Source organism: Haliotis rubra, unplaced genomic scaffold (assembly GCF_003918875.1).
Source record: "Haliotis rubra isolate DU_JTF1 unplaced genomic scaffold, ASM391887v1 Scf558, whole genome shotgun sequence".
Lineage (NCBI taxonomy): Eukaryota > Metazoa > Mollusca > Gastropoda > Lepetellida > Haliotidae > Haliotis > Haliotis rubra.
The window spans coordinates 209,226-227,955 of record NW_025767255.1 but is presented as its reverse complement, the minus strand read 5'-3'; the positions used below and the strand labels follow the sequence as shown (position 1 = coordinate 227,955).

The window sequence follows — 18,730 nt, the reverse complement described above, 5'->3', positions numbered from 1 at the left end:
TACGAATAGCTGCTCAAAACAATAGATCGGACTATAGGTGGCAATTAGGTTGCTCAGCCAGGTATGACGAGGGACAGTCAACTCGCCTGGCATGAAATGCACGCCCTGCCTACAAGCACAAGAGGTCATCTCAAAGATATTTTATGCTTTTTCATGTGTGAATGTCTGATCTATTGATCATAAAGTTTAAGATGCGTAAAATGGTATGATACCCATGGAAAAGCCATAGTATTAAATCTCTCAAAATATGTAGGTGGCATGACAACCCGAAGAACGACAGGACTGGATATTTGTAAATTGTTATGACATGCCGTTTGCTTCCCAGTTTAATTCCCCTAAATGATTATCATCTCATCCCGACCCCAACCACCGTCTGCGACACCCGTCCTGGATTTGCTTTTGAGACGACCCCTCCTACCTGTTTCTTTTTATAGTGACTCCATGGTAGCTACATCCTTCATAGTTTCAGTATTAAAGTTATTTATTACGTCAGCTATCGTTTATAATGAAGCTAAGTTTAATTTCAAAATGGACATTTAAAAATTGTCCTTTGTAATATAATATCATTTTAATTTGCATAAAGCCATGGTGTGTTCCAAATAAGTCGCTTTGGACTTCGAAAAAAAACCACATTTCTCATTTCTGCACTAATCTCTCCTTAGTAAAGTCCTTTTTCTACGTTCCCTATCTCCCTACCACTGGGCCTGTAGTTAGGCCGTACTTAGTTTAACAGATATTTCAATTTCACATATTACCTACATAAATTGTACATATCAATGCGAAAACAGTTTTTTTTCTATTTCTGACAGTACTTTAGTCGAAAACTGATACCGCCGTCACTGCTTAAACTGTACGACAAATTGCAACTGAGTTGAACCGAGGGGATCGGTTGAGTATTTGCTATTTAGGCAGATCACCTCAGCTCGAAATATACTCCTGGAAACGAATAAATGAACGCATGAAAGTACAAGTGTTCCTTTATTCTTTTCCTGGTTTCTTCACAAGGTATGTATTGCACTGTGAAATTCTGGAAATATTGGAACACTTGTATACTTTCATGTGTTCCCTTATTTGTTTCTGAGTATATTTGAAGAACATACAAATAGTGTTAGTTATACTTGAAAATCAAATTTCAACTTTGTATGTTGAAATGTCAAAGAAAGAGGCCCTAAAACGCTTCTGCACTTGACCGTGGTGGACAGCATCAATCATAGAAGCACTTTAGCTGTTTTACAACCGATTCCCAAACCTGCTATACGTGAGCGCTTCCAAAGGTAGAGCGTCTACCAGAAATGAGGGGTCCGGGATTCCATTGCCAATAGCGAGCCCCATGAGACTGGTATGATGGGAGTCTGTAAAACTGGGTTATCCATGTTGACACATCGCCTTTAGAAAAATGTGTAACGGGACCCAGGTCACGTGGTTTAAACAGAACTTTAAGACCCCACCATCAGGATTTCAATTAGACTAACATCTCGCCTCTGAACTGAACATGTTTTACAGAAAAACAGTAAATAGTCATAAAATCAATCAATCCGAATCATACTGATCAGCGGGCAACGAGTGAGTTTGTTTTACGCCGCACTCGGCAATATTTCAGCTATATGGCGGAGGTCCGGACCAGACAATCCAGTGATCAACAGCATGAGCATCGATCTGCGCAATTGAGAACCGATGACATGTCAACCAAGTCAGCGAGCCTAACCACCCGATCCCGTTAGTCGCCTCTTACACAAGGATGGGTTACTGAAGGCACATTCTAACCCGGACCTTCACGGGTTAGCAGGCAACGAGAAGCCGTACTGTTGCCACGCCCACTCGGTGGAGCAAGATAGGCCCGCGAACATCATGTATCTTCGCTATTTTATAATTATTCCTAAATCAGTCGGTATAACACGAGTCCCATTTAACCTGACATTCCGTTTGATTATTGTGACGTGTATTCCAAATTACCTTAGGTTAACCCAGAAATCTACAGGTAAAACCCTAATAACAAATGTTATACAATTAACCAATGTAGTGTAAATTATTTTAAGAAATCGATGTAGTTTGTTGGTTGTTGAACACCGCACTGACTGAAACATGTCCACTCCAGTCCACAATGGAGGATTGTAGCAACATCCTCCCTTAACATTCGGCATGCCACATAACTTGTTTTGTCATCCAATATAGGAACTGATTGGTGGGTGGTTTAAAGGTGCAGTCTGCAGTATTCCAGCTAGATGATGGCGGTCTGTAAATCGAGCCTGGAATCCAGTGATCAACAGCATGAGCACCGATCTACTCAATTGGGATACAATGACATGTCAACCCAGTCGTCGAGCCTGACCACCCAATCTCGTTAGTCGCCTCTTACGGCAAGCATTTCCGGATCTCTGCAGAGATACACTATATTCTTACCAACTCGTAATAAACACTCAGTGTGTTTACTATGATTTATAAGAAAATACAAAGTTATTCTAATGTGCACGTGAAACCAAGCAAAATATTTCACATGAGAACATGAATATCGGATGCAATATAATATCAAAACATTTCATATATACCGGTCAAATGTCAATGAAAATATCAGTCTCATATATATCATGTGAGTGTCCTCAATGTTCTTCAATCCGTGGGGGCGATGGGGTAGCCTAATGGTTAAAGCGTTTGCTAGTCACGCCGAAGATCCGGGTTCGAATCCCCACATGGGTACAATGTGTGAAGCCCATTTCTGGTGTCCCCCACGCCTGATGTTGCTGGAATATTGCTAAAAGCGGCGTAAAACCAAACTCAGTCAGTTCAATCCGTGAGAATCAACCAACATGAATAAGTGACATGTCATCTACCGTGCAACATCACTTATACGTCACAATGATCACAGTAGAAATATCACCTGTCCATACTAAATCACTTGGTAATATCCACTTCACACACCTAGCACATGAGACACGTAATGTGGCTATAGAAATTGTCAAATCGTGGCGTACTTATAAGTCTGTTTGCAGTGAAAACCTACCGATGAATTTCACTTTAAACAAAAAAAAATCAAATAGAGTGAAATTAAGATTGCGAATCCTCATAATTTTACCTTGCCAACTGAACATCTAAATCTCAGAATTTTTTCACCTCAGGATAAAAGTTGTTTAACATACGATCATACATTCAAATCGCTATTATTGGTTTGTATTACAAAGGGGTAAGCGCAGTAGTTGGAACAGTGAAACAAATGCACGTGCGGTACGTGATGAGCGTTAACTTAGACCAACCCTACTTGTTCTCGGTGTTTCATTTAATGCGTATACCCCTTGTAATACAAACCAATAGTAGCGCTTTGACTATGATCGTTTGTTAAACAACTTTTATCCTAAGTTGAATAAAATTATGAGATTTAAATGTTCAGTTCGCAAGGTAAAAATATGAGGATTCGCAATCTTAATTTCACTTTATTCGATTTACTTTTGTTTTGAATTGATATTCATCGGTACGTTTTCACTGCAAACAGACTATACAGCTGAAACTAGCTGAAGCGACGACGGTGCATGACTGACGTTGACGTTGATGTGACAAGAACGGCAGCACAAAAACAATCGCAACATCGGCCTTGGCGGGATAACAATTATCACACACGTTCTGGTAATATACCATGAGATGATGGACCGCCTCCGTGGTGTAGTGGTTAGAGCGTCCGCCCGGATAGCGGAAGGTCGCGGGTTCGATCCCCGACCGCGTCATACCAAAAGACGTTAAAATATGGTACTTGTTGGTCCCTGCCTGGCGCTCGGCATTAATGGGTACAACAAGGACTGGTCGGCTCGGAGTCAGTATAATGTGTCTGAGTGGGGTATTCATGCTTCACTGCGGCGTGGTATCTCAGTGGGCTAGCACTATAAAACCAGCTTCAGTCTGGGCTAGTACAAGCAGCCGCACATACACATACACACGCATGCACGTCGTCATATGAGCGAAATATTCTCAAGCACGACGTTAAACCCAATTCCACCACCACCACCATGAGATGATGGAAGCATGCTCTTGCCGACCTATATAGTATAAATACCTTCCAGAAAGTTCTGTGACAAGCTCAGTTGGTCTGCAGCTGCCCTGAAGATTACACACTACACTTGACTTCCACAACATAAAACTATAGTAACTTCAACAATACTGCTTACATTAGGGAGTACTACATTCCTGAAAACTAATAACTGTTTAAACACCCAATCAAACATTGTTAACCACTTACATTGCTTTAAAACATTTTGGAGAGTTTTTTGTTGCATTTATTTACGATAGTCGTGTCAAAAGAATTATTTTGTGAAGCCGGACAGAAACCGTTGAAATTGAGGTGCAAACTTGAATATTGATATGACGAGTAGTGGTAAAACTGTTTTTATATTTGCGAAACAGCTTCTTTGTCCGAAGAAGAGGTGCGGTGGAAGGTTTGATTCCGATGTTCTCATTTTTGCGAGAGTTGTGTCAATTTACACATATTTTTAACTTTACAATACCCAAGGGAATATTTGTTCAACCAGTAAGTTGAACACATCTATATGGCTTTTTTTCAAATTTGGACAGGCACATCCATATATGTAAGAAGTGCAGTACAAAGTATTATGTTGATATTTTTAATTTATCAAAAATTATCACAAATTGCATCTTTTGAACTCGGGAAACAATTCCCACATCAAAATAACTTTGATGAATATTTAGATTTAGGAAATGGCTTCTTTGTTCATTGGAAAGATGCCAACTTGGTACAGATGCTGCATTTTTGTCAAGATCAATATTTATTGTTTTTCAGCTGAAGTCACTGTCAAGTTACCCTTGCTCAAATATTATTGGTTTGTTATGTCATCACCCGTATAGGAAGAGACAAACATTTTACCCAAAACATAGTGTTTTCATAACATCTCTTGAACTATTTCTTTAGGTTAAACTATTAAACATAAAAGCATCCAAGCAGCCATATGAAATCTATAAGCTAAAAGCAGAGCACATACATATTTTCTGGCCTGGAGTGATATGCTATACTCATTAACAATATGATTTGTTTGTGTATGAAATCAGGGATAATCTATCATCTATAATCGTCTTATAGTCTACCTGATGTAATGTGTGGTAGCCGAGTGGTTGAGGTGTTCGCTCGTCACGCCGAATGGCAAGGTTCTGTTCCCCACATGGGTACAATATGAAGCCCATTTCTTTAGTCCAACGACGTGTTGTTGCAGGAATGTTGCTAAAAGCGACGTAAAACCATACTCCCGATTTCTTCTTCCTCTTCACATCCTGTAACTTCTTAAAAACACAAACACTGAAATTCAAATCTTCGTTAATACTACATCCATTAACCTGTAGGGACGCTGGCCACTGAGCCCATTTCAGTGGTATTCCAATGTTGTAGACTGGATGCTCTGACGTGTTTATCTGTTTCGAGGTTGCCAATATTTCATTTTCTCCAGCCAAGAGTGACCAAATAAATATTATAGTTGTAGCCCTTTGCTTATGAGCACACATAGTAATGCATTCAATGTAAAAAGTCTACTTGTACCAGCTATGTTCAGTGTTATGACTCATCAGTCCCTATATGACCCGTGAAGATCCGGGTTAGAATTGGCCTTCAGTAACCCATGCTTGTCATAAGAGTCGACTAACGGGATCGGGTAGTCAGGCCCGCTGACTCACCCGTCATCGTATCCCAATTGCGTAGAATGTGATGTCGGGATCGAGCCCACCTGTGACTGGGTGTTAAACCTTGGAGTCAACTAACAGGACCAGGTGGTCAGGCTCGCTGACTTGATTGACACATGTCATCGTATCCCAATTGCGTAGACCGATGCTCATGCCGTTGATCACTGGATTTTCTGGTCCAGACTTGATTATTTACAGACCACCGCCATATAGCTGGAATACTACTGAGTGCGGCATCAAACAACAACAAACCAATCAGTTCCTATACTGGATGTCAAAACAAGTTATGTCGCATGCTGGATGTTAAGGTGTTGCCACCCTCCCACATCGTTTTCAGGACTGAAAATCTTTCTGATGATTTTAATTTTTTAAACATCATATCATCATTTTGAAATACAGACACCATATTTGAATTTCTTACCTATTTTCAGACGCCCCAAAAGGCGAGTGCATCCTGAAAATTGAAACATTCCCATGCCAGGCAAATAAGAAGGGCCATGCGCAAAACGTGATTCACGTGCACGAATGGATAAAAGCCACGTGACACACGTCTGTCCGATGCGAGTCAGAGATCGGAGAGAGCGTTAGATCATCAACTGTCTGTCAAGGGTGAGTGTTTTTACAGATGCTGTGTTAAAAGTGCACTGATAAATGCCAGAAAATATCTATAGTATACTTACGTGCATTTTAATTGATTTCAGGACAACGGTAAAAATTTATTATGCTCAAAGATAATCTTAATAAACGATCTACAGACTCCCAGACATGGGTGATGCACGTCATCGGCCTTGACAGTGTGGACTGTTGTACAACTACAAATGGCCACCGACGAGATAGCATATTCAAGGCTGCCCCCTGCACCTTCCACCGTCACATGGCTGGGGTATTGCTCAGTTGAACAGTCATGAAAGTCGCGAATATTTTAACACGAGAGGCAAATCCAGCTTAAACGTCCCATTCAATATACATGAACGAGCTCAAAATAATGTCCACCCAATATGCACGTGCACAGACGGTGGAATAGTCTCTCCTCTGAAACAAATCCTTTATGCGACTACCTACGATCATAATCAATTAAGACCTAAACAATTTTGACCTAAACAATTTTGACCTAAACAATACTCTGTTCCAGGTCAGTCTTCGTATTAGAGGGTGAACATTATTTGAAAACTATTGCGGTTGCTTCTATTCAATATTCGGAATATATACTACTCACATTTTGCTAAGGATCACAAATATTCCCATCTTTACTTAAAAAAAAGATTTATAATTTCAAATTGTATCCATTTAAAACTGGATAAATAATATGGAAACACTTCTTTGGTTAGACAACTACTTTAGTCTAACCTTATGCACTTGATACACGAGTAACCATAAAAATGGTTTTCATGGCAACAATTAACCGTTTTGCAAATCATGGAACGTGTCATTGACAAGTACACAACACATGGCAGATATGGCAGATATGGGATCTACAAGATGCAGTGACATACTGAAACCTAGGATCCATGCTTACAATAAGCTTAGATGTTTAAACCAAATTAGACCCCATATCATAGTTTTCTGTTGAGTCAATGATTTCATCCTTAGCAAAGTGTGAATAGTATAAGTGGCTCACGTTTCCAATTTTCAACTAACATTCATCTGGCTTTGTTTTGTAGTGTGTTGATACACGTGAAGGTCCGGGTTAGAATATTGGCATTCAGTAACCCATGCTTGTCGTAAGAGGCGACTAACGGGATCGGGTGGTCAGGCTCGCTGACTTGGTTGACACATGTCATTGGTTCCCAATTGTGCAGATCGATGCTCATGTTGATCACTGGATTGTCTGGTCCAGACTCGACCTCCACCATATAGCTGAAATATTGCAGAGTGCGGCGTAAAACTAAACTCACTCGCTCACTCAATTGTAGTGTGTTGAGCGTTAAATGTGATCAGTTTCTTGTGGCTTTCGAACTGTGCCTCTCAACGGTGCTCATATTGTCAACCAAATATTTGCCTTGCGTGTATTTGACAATTTACATGTCGTTTAAATATTGCTGATTGCTAGGTTCACTGCCCCGTTTTTCTGTTGCCGTCTGACAGAACATGCTTCTGTGATGTGGCGTTGGTGTAGCCTAGTGGTTACACCGTTTGCTCGTCACGTCGAAGGCCTGGGTTCGATTCCCCACATGCAACTATCTGAATCTTTTTATATAGTTTTCGATACAATTCGAGAAAAGATCTGAGCGTGAAAAATCAATTGTTTAATTTCAGTAGAGATGAAGCTTCTTATCCTCGTTGTGCTCGTGGTCTGTATCAGTTGGACAGAATCGTCTGGTAGGTATCCCTGATGCTGATTCCAAGAGTTAATGCTAATCTTTGAATTAAACCATAAAAAGAAAAATACACTTGGGCTTGGATACTATTCTATTTAACATCTGACCGTATCCAACATAAGAAGTAGACCGCCTCCGTGGTGTAGTGGTTAGAGCGTCCGCCCGGAGAGCGGAAGGTCGCGGGTTCGATCCCCGACCGCGTCATACCAAAAGACGTTAAAATATGGTACTTGTTGGTCCCTGCCTGGCGCTCGGCATTAATGGGTACAACAAGGACTGGTCGGCTCGGAGTCAGTATAATGTGTCTGAGTGGGGTATTCCTGCTTCACTGCGGCATGGTATCTCAGTGGGCTAGCACTATAAAACCAGCTTCAGTCTGGGCTAGTACAAGCAGCCGCACATACACATACACACGCATGCACGTCGTCATATGAGTGAAATATTCTCAAGCACGACGTTAAAACCCAATTTAACCTGACCTTACCTCACTTCACCTCACCAACATAAGAAGGAAAATGTGTATCTTGGATTTGATATCTATTTCTATTAAAAACTATAAATGTGAATTTTGTGGGGCACCAGACCACCAACTGACCCCAACCATTATGATCGGTGTAAGGACCGTTACCAGTCGGCGGATCAGATTGTGACTTTTAGGATCATGTTGTTATCGTACCCTGACGAAGTGGGCCAATGTTGGCAATGTTCGTTGTCCCAGAAATAAAGAACTCGCCGTTGTCCCTTAAATAATGAAATCACCAGATTTTCCCAGAAATAAAGAAATCGCTGGATTGTCCCGGAAATATAGAAATCGCCGGATTGTCCCAAAATATAGAAATCATCAGAGTGTCTGGTCCAGGGCTCATTCCTCGCCGACTGACACCGTGTGGCAGGCATGTTGATTACGGCATTAAACCAACGAATGCACTCTTAACCCATGTCTTTGGAATAGGTTAAAGAAAAATGTACAATTTCAGTGTGGAATCATTCAATGAAATGAACAGATTTAGTGCATATACTAATGGCCGCGTATATAGAATTTTTTTTATACCAAAATGATGCTTTGCAAACATACATTTATATTAGCGATATTTTGTAATTAAAATGTTTACTAACGTTTCTTTGCCCAATAATTAGGCTCCATAGATAGACAATTGTATCGGTAAATATTAATCATCGATGGTAGTCAATCTTGAACACAATGTGTCACCTTGAAACCAGTGGTCTTCAATGTTAATCATGTCCGTACAGGGTCATTTGCATCTTAAAGGACCTACGGGTAGCCTAGTGGTTAAGGCGTTCGCCGAAGTCACGCCGAAGACCAGGGTTAGATTCCCCACACGGGCACAGTGTGGGAAACCCATTTTTGGTGTTCCCTCACCTTGATATTGTTGGAATATTGCTAAAAGCGGCGTAAAACTAAACTCACTCACCCATTCACTCTTCCAGCCACGAAGAAAATCTGCCAAGAGGATTCCAAATTCCTACTGTCTGTAGTCCGCGTGTGTAATCTTTACAGACGAGCGACCCTGGCTCGTAAAAGGAATTGGTCCAGTTTAGAGAGATACGTGAAATATGCACTGAAAGTATCGAAACAGAAGAAACAGAGGCGCAGCTATGAGGACGAGGACTTTATCCTGGAGGACGAAGACTTGAAGGATTTGGGCAGCTTTGACGATGAGAATGATCTCGATGAGAGAGCTGCTGGATCCAGTAGGCATCAACGTATGTGTAGAATGGATGATGTTTGTGTGGGGTCAGGGTAATATCGGTTTGAAAACAACTGCAATAATTGTTTTATTGTGTTATATTAGTGGAGCGGTGGGGTAGCCTAGTGGTTAAAGTGTATGCTCGACACGCTGAAGACCCGGGTTCGATTGCCCACATGGGTACAATGTGAAGCACATTTCTGGTGTCCCCAGCCGTGATATTGCTGGAATATTGCTAAAAGCGGCGCAAAACTAAACTCTCAGATCAGAACATCCAGGGACGGTGGGGTAGCCCAATGGTTAAAGCGTTCGCTCGTCACGTCCAGCAAATATCATAGCGGGCTCCATGTGGGACTCGAACCCGATCCTTCCGCGCAACAAGCGAACGCATTAACCACTAGACTACCCCAGGGCCCAACATTGTTCCAAGTGACACCGTCATTCAATTAGCCCTATAGACCTGTCGGTTAAATTTTGAGCTAGAAATGCTTCTTATAGGATAAAAACCCCAGAATGTTTTTAAATTTGAATTAAAACTCACTACACAATGAAGAGCAATCGTTGTACGTTAACATAAATGCATGTAATTTGTTGGTTAGAAAGTAATATTCTTTCGCGGTGGTTGGGACCTGGTGATATCCAATTCGGTGCTAGGTTTATGAGAATTCTATTTCGGCTCATCTTGGCAAAACGACATTCTTGGTAAAATATGAAGCTCATTTCTGGTGTCCTTCGCCGTGATATTGCTCTAATATTGCTATAAGCGGCGTTAAACCATACTCACTCACTCTTGGTAAAATAGATTTTTGTAACCTTTGTTGCTTTGGCCAAAAAAAACCGTAGTGGACAAATTACTATTGAGTCCAGTTCCACAAAGCGTTCGTAAAGTTACTTATCGTAACTGAATAGTTTATCATAGGCTTACAAATGTCGTGGCGCTACGAACGTTTAGTGGATCGGGAAACAGAAACCTCTTATTCTTTTTCATAGAGATCGTCCTTGGGGTACATATATGCATTTTCTGCGCTGAAAATGTCCTGTGACAGTTGTATCAATGTTTTTTAATAAAATATTGTACAATAAATAAAATCTTTTTTTATCTATTATACGGCCCCCACCTCGTGGAGTTACCTCCCGCTACGCATGTGCAACCAACCAGGTAAGCACCTAGGCCCGTATCATCATTCCTTCTGCTGTCACTCCACTGAACGGATGTGTCGAGTAGAGCTGAACTCCTTCCATAAAACGAAGTTAAAGAGAATAATGTCTGGGACACCACCACCTGTATGTATGGTCTTTATTTTGTCCTATGAACGGAACAGTAAAGCTTTGCGGTCGGTTGTCTCATAATTGTGACTTTGTATTATATATTTTACGCTCACTTTCCCGTGGTTTACGCACGTGTTGCTTTGCCATGGCGGGAAGTTTAGCGTGCCACGTGGTTGTCATATTGCGTTTTAACCAAGTATTTCTTCCCGTGGTCACATTCACGTAATTTTCAATGTTTTGTACGTGTATATTTATGCTGCTGGCTCCGCTGTTAGCTACATGCTTGCGTGTTTGCTTTCAGGCGTTTTCCGGTTGTACTGTCTGCGGACAAAGTATACCCAGAGCAGACAGGCATGACAAGTGTCTCGTTTGTCTAGAGAAAGTCGGACATAAACCAGACACATGTGAAATATGTATGGGCTTCTCCCCCCCCGAGCCCAGAAGAGACGGGCTGCAGATTTCCTCTTTTATAGGGAACTGCGTGAGGCGGGAGGGGAACTGACCAAGGTCCCCCCGTCTAAAGCCAAAAAACCTAAATCGGGAAAAAAGGCTAAGTCGCACAGTCAGGCGCCTTCTACTGCTCCCAGCGGTTTTGACATGTCAGTTATCACACAGCTTTTTCAGCAGCACATGGACTCCGTGAAGTCCCTTGTTCACGAGTCGGTTGGAGGTCTCTGCCAGGAGTTCCTCGCCCACTCGGAGCAGGGGACGGAGAGTCCGGGGGGTGGGATCGCAGAGCCTGGCTCGATCCCTTGGCCTGGAGGCGTCTGTAGATCCGTTGCATCTGGCTTCGGGTCCGGACGCCTCGGTTACCCTGGAGGGGGAGGGTTCACTCCCAGTGTGGTGTCGGGTGCTGAAGCGGGGTGCTCCTTCAGCTCTTCCCTTCCCTCTGTGTCTGGTGCCAGGCTGCCCACCGGGTTGGGGTTCGGGTCCTCTTCGCGAGGAGACCCAGCCTCTGACTTGGGCTCGGGTGCCGAGTCCATGGACATTGGGGAGGTCGAGGAGCAGGAGGGCGCCTTCCATTTCTCGACGGCTCTGCGGGAGGTACGGCAACGCATTGCTGAGTTTATCCCCCAGGCTGCGGTGCCTACCAGCCGCTCGGACTCGACTGAGTTCCGCCTGTCAGGCGAGGCGTTTGCCCCTAGGCAACCCTCGCAGACGCTGCTCCGCATCTTGCCGTCCCTGGTGCAGGACGTGGTGGATCCCCTCCTGGTTGGGACACGCCTCTGCTTTGACTTGCCTGAGCTTTGACTTGCCTGAGCTTGTCAAGAGGTACCAGCTGGGGGACGATTCCCTGTTCTTTGTGCCAGTGGTCGATGAGTGTGTTTTCACTTCGGTCGCCCTGGGGGGAGGCTTGGCTTCCTCCGGTGCAGCTCTGGCTGCCAGGCAAGGGCGTTTGGTGCCACCTTTTGCCCTCGCGGGCGCCCCCCGGCAACAAGCTTACCGGACCTACGAGAAGGTTTACCGGAATGCTAAGCAGCAGGTGCGGGTTGTCATCCACGAGGCCTACCTCTCCTCGATTCAGAGGTCGGCCCTGGAGGCTGAGGGGCACGCTGGGGACGCTTCTCCGCATGTCGTTCTCCTCCGTCACTTTTCCAAAGTTCAGGCCCACCTAGCGCACGACTCCTTGCGGTCAGCGGTGTCTACGGTGATGTGCGCAGTCATGGGGATGTGCAAGCTGTGGCTGTCGACGTCTCACTACTCAGCAGCTACACAGCAGACCTTGCTGGCCCTTCCCTACCGTCTGAGAGCGACGTTGTTTCCTGGGGCACAGCAGGTCATCCGGGGAGGCTGCCGCTGCAGCTACCTCCTTCAAGGATTCTAAGGCTTTGTTGGAGCACCCGGGCTTCTCGCAAGCCCCGCGCTCCCGTTCCGGCTTCCTCCTCCGGGGTGCAGCCTACACCCGAGTCTGCCGGCTGGCTTTGGCCGCTGGCTGGCTTTGGCAGGGGTAGGCGGAGGAGCCGTCCCTCCAAGGAGTAAGGGCAAGGAGCAGTCCTCTTCGTCTGGCTCCCAGCCTTTTCGGTGGGCGCGGGAGGTCTGCCCCGACCTCCCGTTAACCCAACAGGCCGTCACCGTGGGTCCGTCCCAGTCAGCTCAGCTACTCGGGACCACTCACGCCCTCTTACCACACGTCACAGTGGGAGGCCGCCTCTCTCTATTCCTGCCGGAGTGGGAGAAGGCTACAAGCAACACTTGGGTGCTGTCCACCGTCAGTGTCGGCCATCTACCACTGTGGAAGCGAGGTCCGCCAGAGTTCACCGGCATACGTCGCACTCCGGTGCCGTCATGTCAGGTCTGGGCGGATATACTGCAAGACGAAGTTCAGGCTTTGCTGGACAAGTCCGCTATAGAACGCATACCACCGGGCGAGGAACAGGCGGGATTTTATTCCACGTACTTCCTCGTTCCGAAGAAAGATTGCGGGTTCCGTCCCATTATCAACCTCAAGGGGTTGAATCGCATGCTAGAGGTTCCATCCTTCAAGATGGAGACACTTCGCTCGGTGATCTCCTCTGTTCAGCCCGGCGATTGACTCACGTCAATCGAGCTAAAGGATGCGTATCTACATGTGCCCATACATCCATCGTTCAAGCAGTACCTTCGGTTCTCTTACGACGGGATGAATTACCAATTCACGGTGCTCCCCTTCGGCATATCCACTGCCCCCATGGTGTTCATCAAGCTCATGTTAGTGCCAGTTACCCTCGCTCGATCGCAAGGAAGGCGTTGTTTCCCTTACCTCGACGACTGGTTGCTCAGCGCGCTAACTCAGCCAGCGAGCCTAGATTCTACTCACACAGTGATAGACATTCTAGTTCGACTGGGGTGGATCATCAACCTCAAGAAATCCGACCTGGTACCCACCCAGGACTTGGGTTTTCTTGGGGCGAGGTTCCAAACTCACAAGGATCTTGTTTCCTTGTCGCCCAAGCGGGTCACCAGAGTACGGGAGATGGTTTCTTCGTTCCTCTCCCAGCCCCAGGCAGCAGCACGGACTTGGCTCTGTCTACTGGGCGATATGGCGGCGACTATCTCTGTAGTTTGGCGGGCGCGGTTGAGGATGCGCCCTATACAGCAAGCTTTGGCGAGTCTGTGGGCTCACTCGGAGGACCTGGAGCGGAGTCTCACAGTCCCAGGGTGGTTGTCTCCTCACCTTCAGTGGTGGACCAATGTCGGGAATCTCTCCAGGGGGGTCCCTTTGGAAATCCCGACGCCAGCTCTTACAGTTCAGACCAATGCGTCCCTCATGGGCTGGGGGGGTGTGTGTTCTGGGCAGTCTATCGGTGTCCGGACTCTGGTCCGAAGCCGAAGCCCGCCTTCACATCAACGTGTTGGAACTGAGAGCTGTGCGGTTGGTTTTTGAGAGCGCTTCCGAGAGCATGTCCAGGGCCAGGTGGTTCGTCTTCAGTTGGACAACTGAATGGCCATGTCGTACATCCTGAAGCAAGGCGGCACGGTGTCCTGAGCACTCCTTCGGGAGACATGGGACTTTCTCCTCTGGTGCGACCAGTGCGATTGCCAGGTACTCCCTGTTTATCTCCCGTGCTCTCTCTCGCCGGATCCTGGCCCCGCACGAGTGGATGCTCGACCGGCAGATATTCGGAGTTATCTCCCAGTTGTACGGAATCGTTCCAGGTGGATCTGTTTGCGTCCAGCGGGACGAATCAGATACCCGTGTTCTGCTCTCGAATACCGGACCCGAGGGCGTTGGCTGCCGACGCCTTCCTGCTGGATTGGACGGGCAAAGTGCTTTGGGCGTTCCCACCGTTACCACTCATTCCCCGGGTCCTCTCCCAGCTGTCCAGCCAGCCAGCTCGGCTGCTTGTGCTACTGGCACCGCTTTGGCCGTCACAGAGCTGGTTTCCGGTAATTCTCAGGTTTCTGGCTCAGCCTCCTGTTCTATTACCTTTACGACCGGACATTCTCACTCAGAACGGCGCGCCATACCCCAATCCAAGGATTCAGTGGGTGGCTTGACCTCTGTCAGGTCTAGCCTCGAAGCATGCGGAATTCCTGCAGCAGTTGCAGACACAATTCTGGCTTCGAGGCAGGATTCGACAAACGTTCAGTATGAGGATAGGTGGTCCCGCTATGCACGCTGGAGTTCAGATAGGGGGATTGCAGATCCCTTTTCTGCGGATTTAGTCCGAGTATTGGTGTTTTTGCAAGCTCGTTTGGAAGAAGGCCTGGCGGCTTCGACCATTCGTGGCTACTCCACCGCTATTTCTACCTTTCACACCCCTGTCGATGGTGCTCTTCTGGGGCAGCACCCTCTCGTACAGCACCCTCTCGTACAGCGCTTTTTAGCTGGCACGGATCAGGTTCGACCTGCTTTCAGGCAAACCAGCCCACCTTGGGATTTGTCAATCGTGCTAGATTGGCTGTCCGGTCCTACGTTCTCACGTCTATCGGCTATTTCCATTCAGTTGTTAACATGGAAGGCTGTATTTCTGGTGGCGGTAACATCTGGGCGTAGGGTTGGCGACTTACATGCTATGTCGTCCGACCCGGCGCTGACTGTGTTCCACACAGATCGTGTCAGTATTCGCCTCCCGGATACTTACCGCCCGAAGGTCGATCACGCTTTCCATGTGACAGCTCCTATCGAACTTCCTACTCTTACCCAGCCTTCCACATCGGGGACCTCTCCTACGACCACTCACCCGTTGGATGTCCGAAAGACTCTCAAGGTCTATCTCAAACCAACACAGGGGATCCGTACGGGTACCCATCTGTTCTGCTGTTACGGTGGCGGGAAGGGTGGGGTGCCGGCGAGCAAACAGACCCTGTCTCGCTGGCTTGTCTCGGTCATTTGTGCAGCTTATCAGGCTAAGGGCAAGCCTCCCCCCTGAGGGGTTGAAGGCTCACTCGGTCAGGGCAGCAGCCACGTCAAAAGCTTTTGCATCGGCACTACCCATTGAAGAGATATGCTCTGCCGCTATTTGGAGCCGGCCTAGCACTTTTATCAGGCACTATCAGCTCGATACACATTCAGGTGATCGTGCGCGCTTTGGCCGTTCTGTTCTCTCCAGTGGACAGTGTCCTACCACCCTGACCGAGTGAGTCTTGGTTATCTGGTTTAGTTGACGCTGCTTTTCAATACTGTGTTTTATTGATATGTCCGCTGCTGGGTGTATAACCTCCTTTCGATTCTCTACGGAGATTATGGTCGATAGTGAGTGTTTTTCCCCCCCCTCCGGTGCTCTCTGATAGACGATAAGGTGGGTGGGGTTTGTTTACGTTCGCACTATGTGCGTTCTCATTATGCTAACCTGCGAGGTCGACTCTCAGTACCTTTCCTCCCTGTCGGTTACCCTCCCATCATGCCTCTCGCGGAAGCTCAAAACGGGACATGTGACAGGTGAGTGATTGTGGCGTCTGTTACATTATTCTTAACGATCGCTATTTGTGTGTACTTTGACAGAATTCCCTCCTCCCTGGCCTCCGGTCTTTGGGAGTCTGTGTTTATGCATATATGTACCCCAAGGACGATCTCTATGAAAAAGAATTAACCAAACCTGAAGAGGTTTTCAATTCTTTGAAGAGAGTCGTCCTTGGGGTAGGGCCACCCGCCTCCCCGCAATTCTGTTCACTGATTTATTCAGCAGAAGGAATGATGATACGGGCCTAGGTGCTTACCTGGTTGGCTGCGCATGCGTAGCGGGAGGTATCTCCACGAGGTGGGGGCCGTATAATAGATAAAAAAGATTTTATTTATTGTACAATATTTTATTAAAAAACATTGATACTACTGTCACAGGACATTTTCAGCGCTGAAAAAGCATATACGTACCCCAAGGACGACTCTCTTCAAAGAATTGAAAACCTCTTCAGGTTTGGTTAAATTTTAAGGGGTGGTGGTGTAGCATCCTGGTTAAAGCGTCGCGCCGAATGCCCGGGTTCGATTCCCCACATGGGTACAATGTGTGAAGAAGCATATTTCTGGTGTCCTCCCGCCATGATATTGCTGGAATATTGCTAACCACGTAAAACTAAACTCAATCACTCTTAATTTTGAATGCTACGACCAAACTGACAATTCATAGATAGGGTTTTCTTCTGTTAAAGGTTCAACAAAACCCAAGAAAAAAACACCGCCACCATCCAAGGACCCGTTCAGGAGACTGAGGAAGGTGTGTAGCTACTTGGCGAGGCTGCTGCTTCTTAGGTACGCTCATAATTAGATTGAAATATCTGTAACAGTCCGGGTGTTAAGTCTCCAGTGTTTAGACATTATCTTCAGTAACCCATGCTTGTCGAAAGAGGCGACAAACGGGATTGGCTAGTCAGTCTCACTGACTTGGTTGACAATTGCGTAGATCGATGCTCATGCTGTTTATGACGCTGTTGAACACTGGATTGTCTGGTCCAGACTTGATTATCTACAAACCATATAGCTTGAATACCGATGTGTGTGTGTGTGTGTGTGTGTGGACTGACCTTAGACAACCCGTATTCAATGGCTAGTCTTATGCTATTTCTCCTATATAAATATTGAGCCCATACACGTGCAATCCATGACAAGTAACTGTCAAAGGCATAAACCCGCTAAATCCTGCTGCAATTGAACAGAACCTTTGGTATTTTGGAAATGATTCGTATTTTGAGTACTCCTATCTGTATGGCTATCCCTATCCCCTCTATCGATTGATTAAATAGCTTCTTACAATAAACGTACTTTGCTCGTGACCAATATTCTTACCCAGAACCCCATCGACTTATTGCAGGAATGGAGTCTTACAACAAATGTTTAATCATCGTTTTCTCTTTGCAGGTGAAGGACGATCTATTTGGTATACTGGGGAATGAAATAAAATTCAAAACACACTCGTTATCTTTCTTATGAATCGGACCCGTGAAGATCCGGGTTAGAATTGGGTCTTCAGTAACCCATGCTTGTCGTAAGAGGCGACTAACGGGATCGGGTAGTCAGACTCGCTGACTTGGTTGACACATGTCATCGTATCCTAATTGCGTAGATCGATGCACATGGTGTTGATTCCCGGATTCACCTTACAGTGTAAAGGCTTGTTTATACGGCGAAAATATACACATGTGCAAATGTTGCCGTATAAACAGGCCTTAAGTGTAATTTGATCATCCGAATAAACTGTCATGGCATGACAGACAAGTCCAGAGAGTATCTCAAGTCATCATTAAAACATAATGGTGTCAAGTCATGGTATGTCTGTCGACGTGATCTTCTTACGCACACAAACCTACCTGTCTGTGATGTGGGTTTCGAACACATCCCCCTTGACCAGTGACTGGCCTCATCGCGCACTGAATAAAATCGATAAAGCCACTGACATTCCGCAGTGTTGCGTCAGTCTTATTGCAGTCGGAAGATCCTGTTTTCCTGCTGTGTGATGGAACGCCGTTGCCCACCTGCATATCGACGGGTAGCTGATAACGTCTGTTGATCTGCAGTAACCCATGCTTGTCGTAAGAGGCGACTAACGGTATCGGGTAGTCAGGCTTGCTGAGTTTGTGACACGTCATTGTATCCCAATTGCGTAGATAGTTGCTCATGCTTTTGATCACTGAATTGTCTGGCCCAGACTCAATTATTTACAGACTGCAGCAATGTAGCTGAAACCAAAAAAACAAATCCTGAGAACGATGGCCTCGTTCAGACTCGATTATTTATGGACGCCTAAATACGGCTGGAATATTGCTGAGGGTTGAGGGGTGCGTTAAACGAACGACTAGACAAGTGCAACAAAGAAACACACAAACCAGAACATGTATGGTCAAGTCCATTGT

At 45.8% G+C, this 18,730-nt stretch overlaps 1 protein-coding gene across 2 annotated transcripts; it reads left to right on the top strand.

The window, feature by feature from the left end:
• The first annotated feature begins 6,143 nt into the window (after positions 1-6,143).
• Positions 6,144-17,791, top strand: LOC124253911. 2 transcript variants are annotated; one of them, XM_046687764.1, is made up of 5 exons: positions 6,144-6,276; positions 7,924-7,986; positions 9,435-9,710; positions 17,033-17,132; positions 17,739-17,791. In XM_046687764.1, the coding sequence occupies exons 2-5, from the start codon at positions 7,929-7,931 to the stop codon at positions 17,740-17,742; spliced, it is 438 nt and encodes a 145-aa protein (XP_046543720.1). In that variant the 5' UTR covers positions 6,144-6,276; positions 7,924-7,928; the 3' UTR covers positions 17,743-17,791. The 2 variants fall into 2 exon arrangements, with proteins under 2 accessions (XP_046543720.1, XP_046543721.1); XM_046687765.1 differs by having other exon boundaries at positions 6,189-6,276; positions 7,927-7,986.
• The last annotated feature ends 939 nt before the right edge of the window (positions 17,792-18,730 follow it).

Coding starts and splice junctions, on each gene's coding strand:
- LOC124253911 (XM_046687764.1), top strand. CDS start 7,929: ATGAAGCTTCTTATCCTCGTTGTGCTCGTGGTCTGTATCAGTTGGACA. Junction 7,987..9,434: donor CAGTTGGACAGAATCGTCTG/GTAGGTATCCCT, acceptor TCACTCTTCCAG/CCACGAAGAAAATCTGCCAA. Junction 9,711..17,032: donor TGGATCCAGTAGGCATCAAC/GTATGTGTAGAA, acceptor CTTCTGTTAAAG/GTTCAACAAAACCCAAGAAA.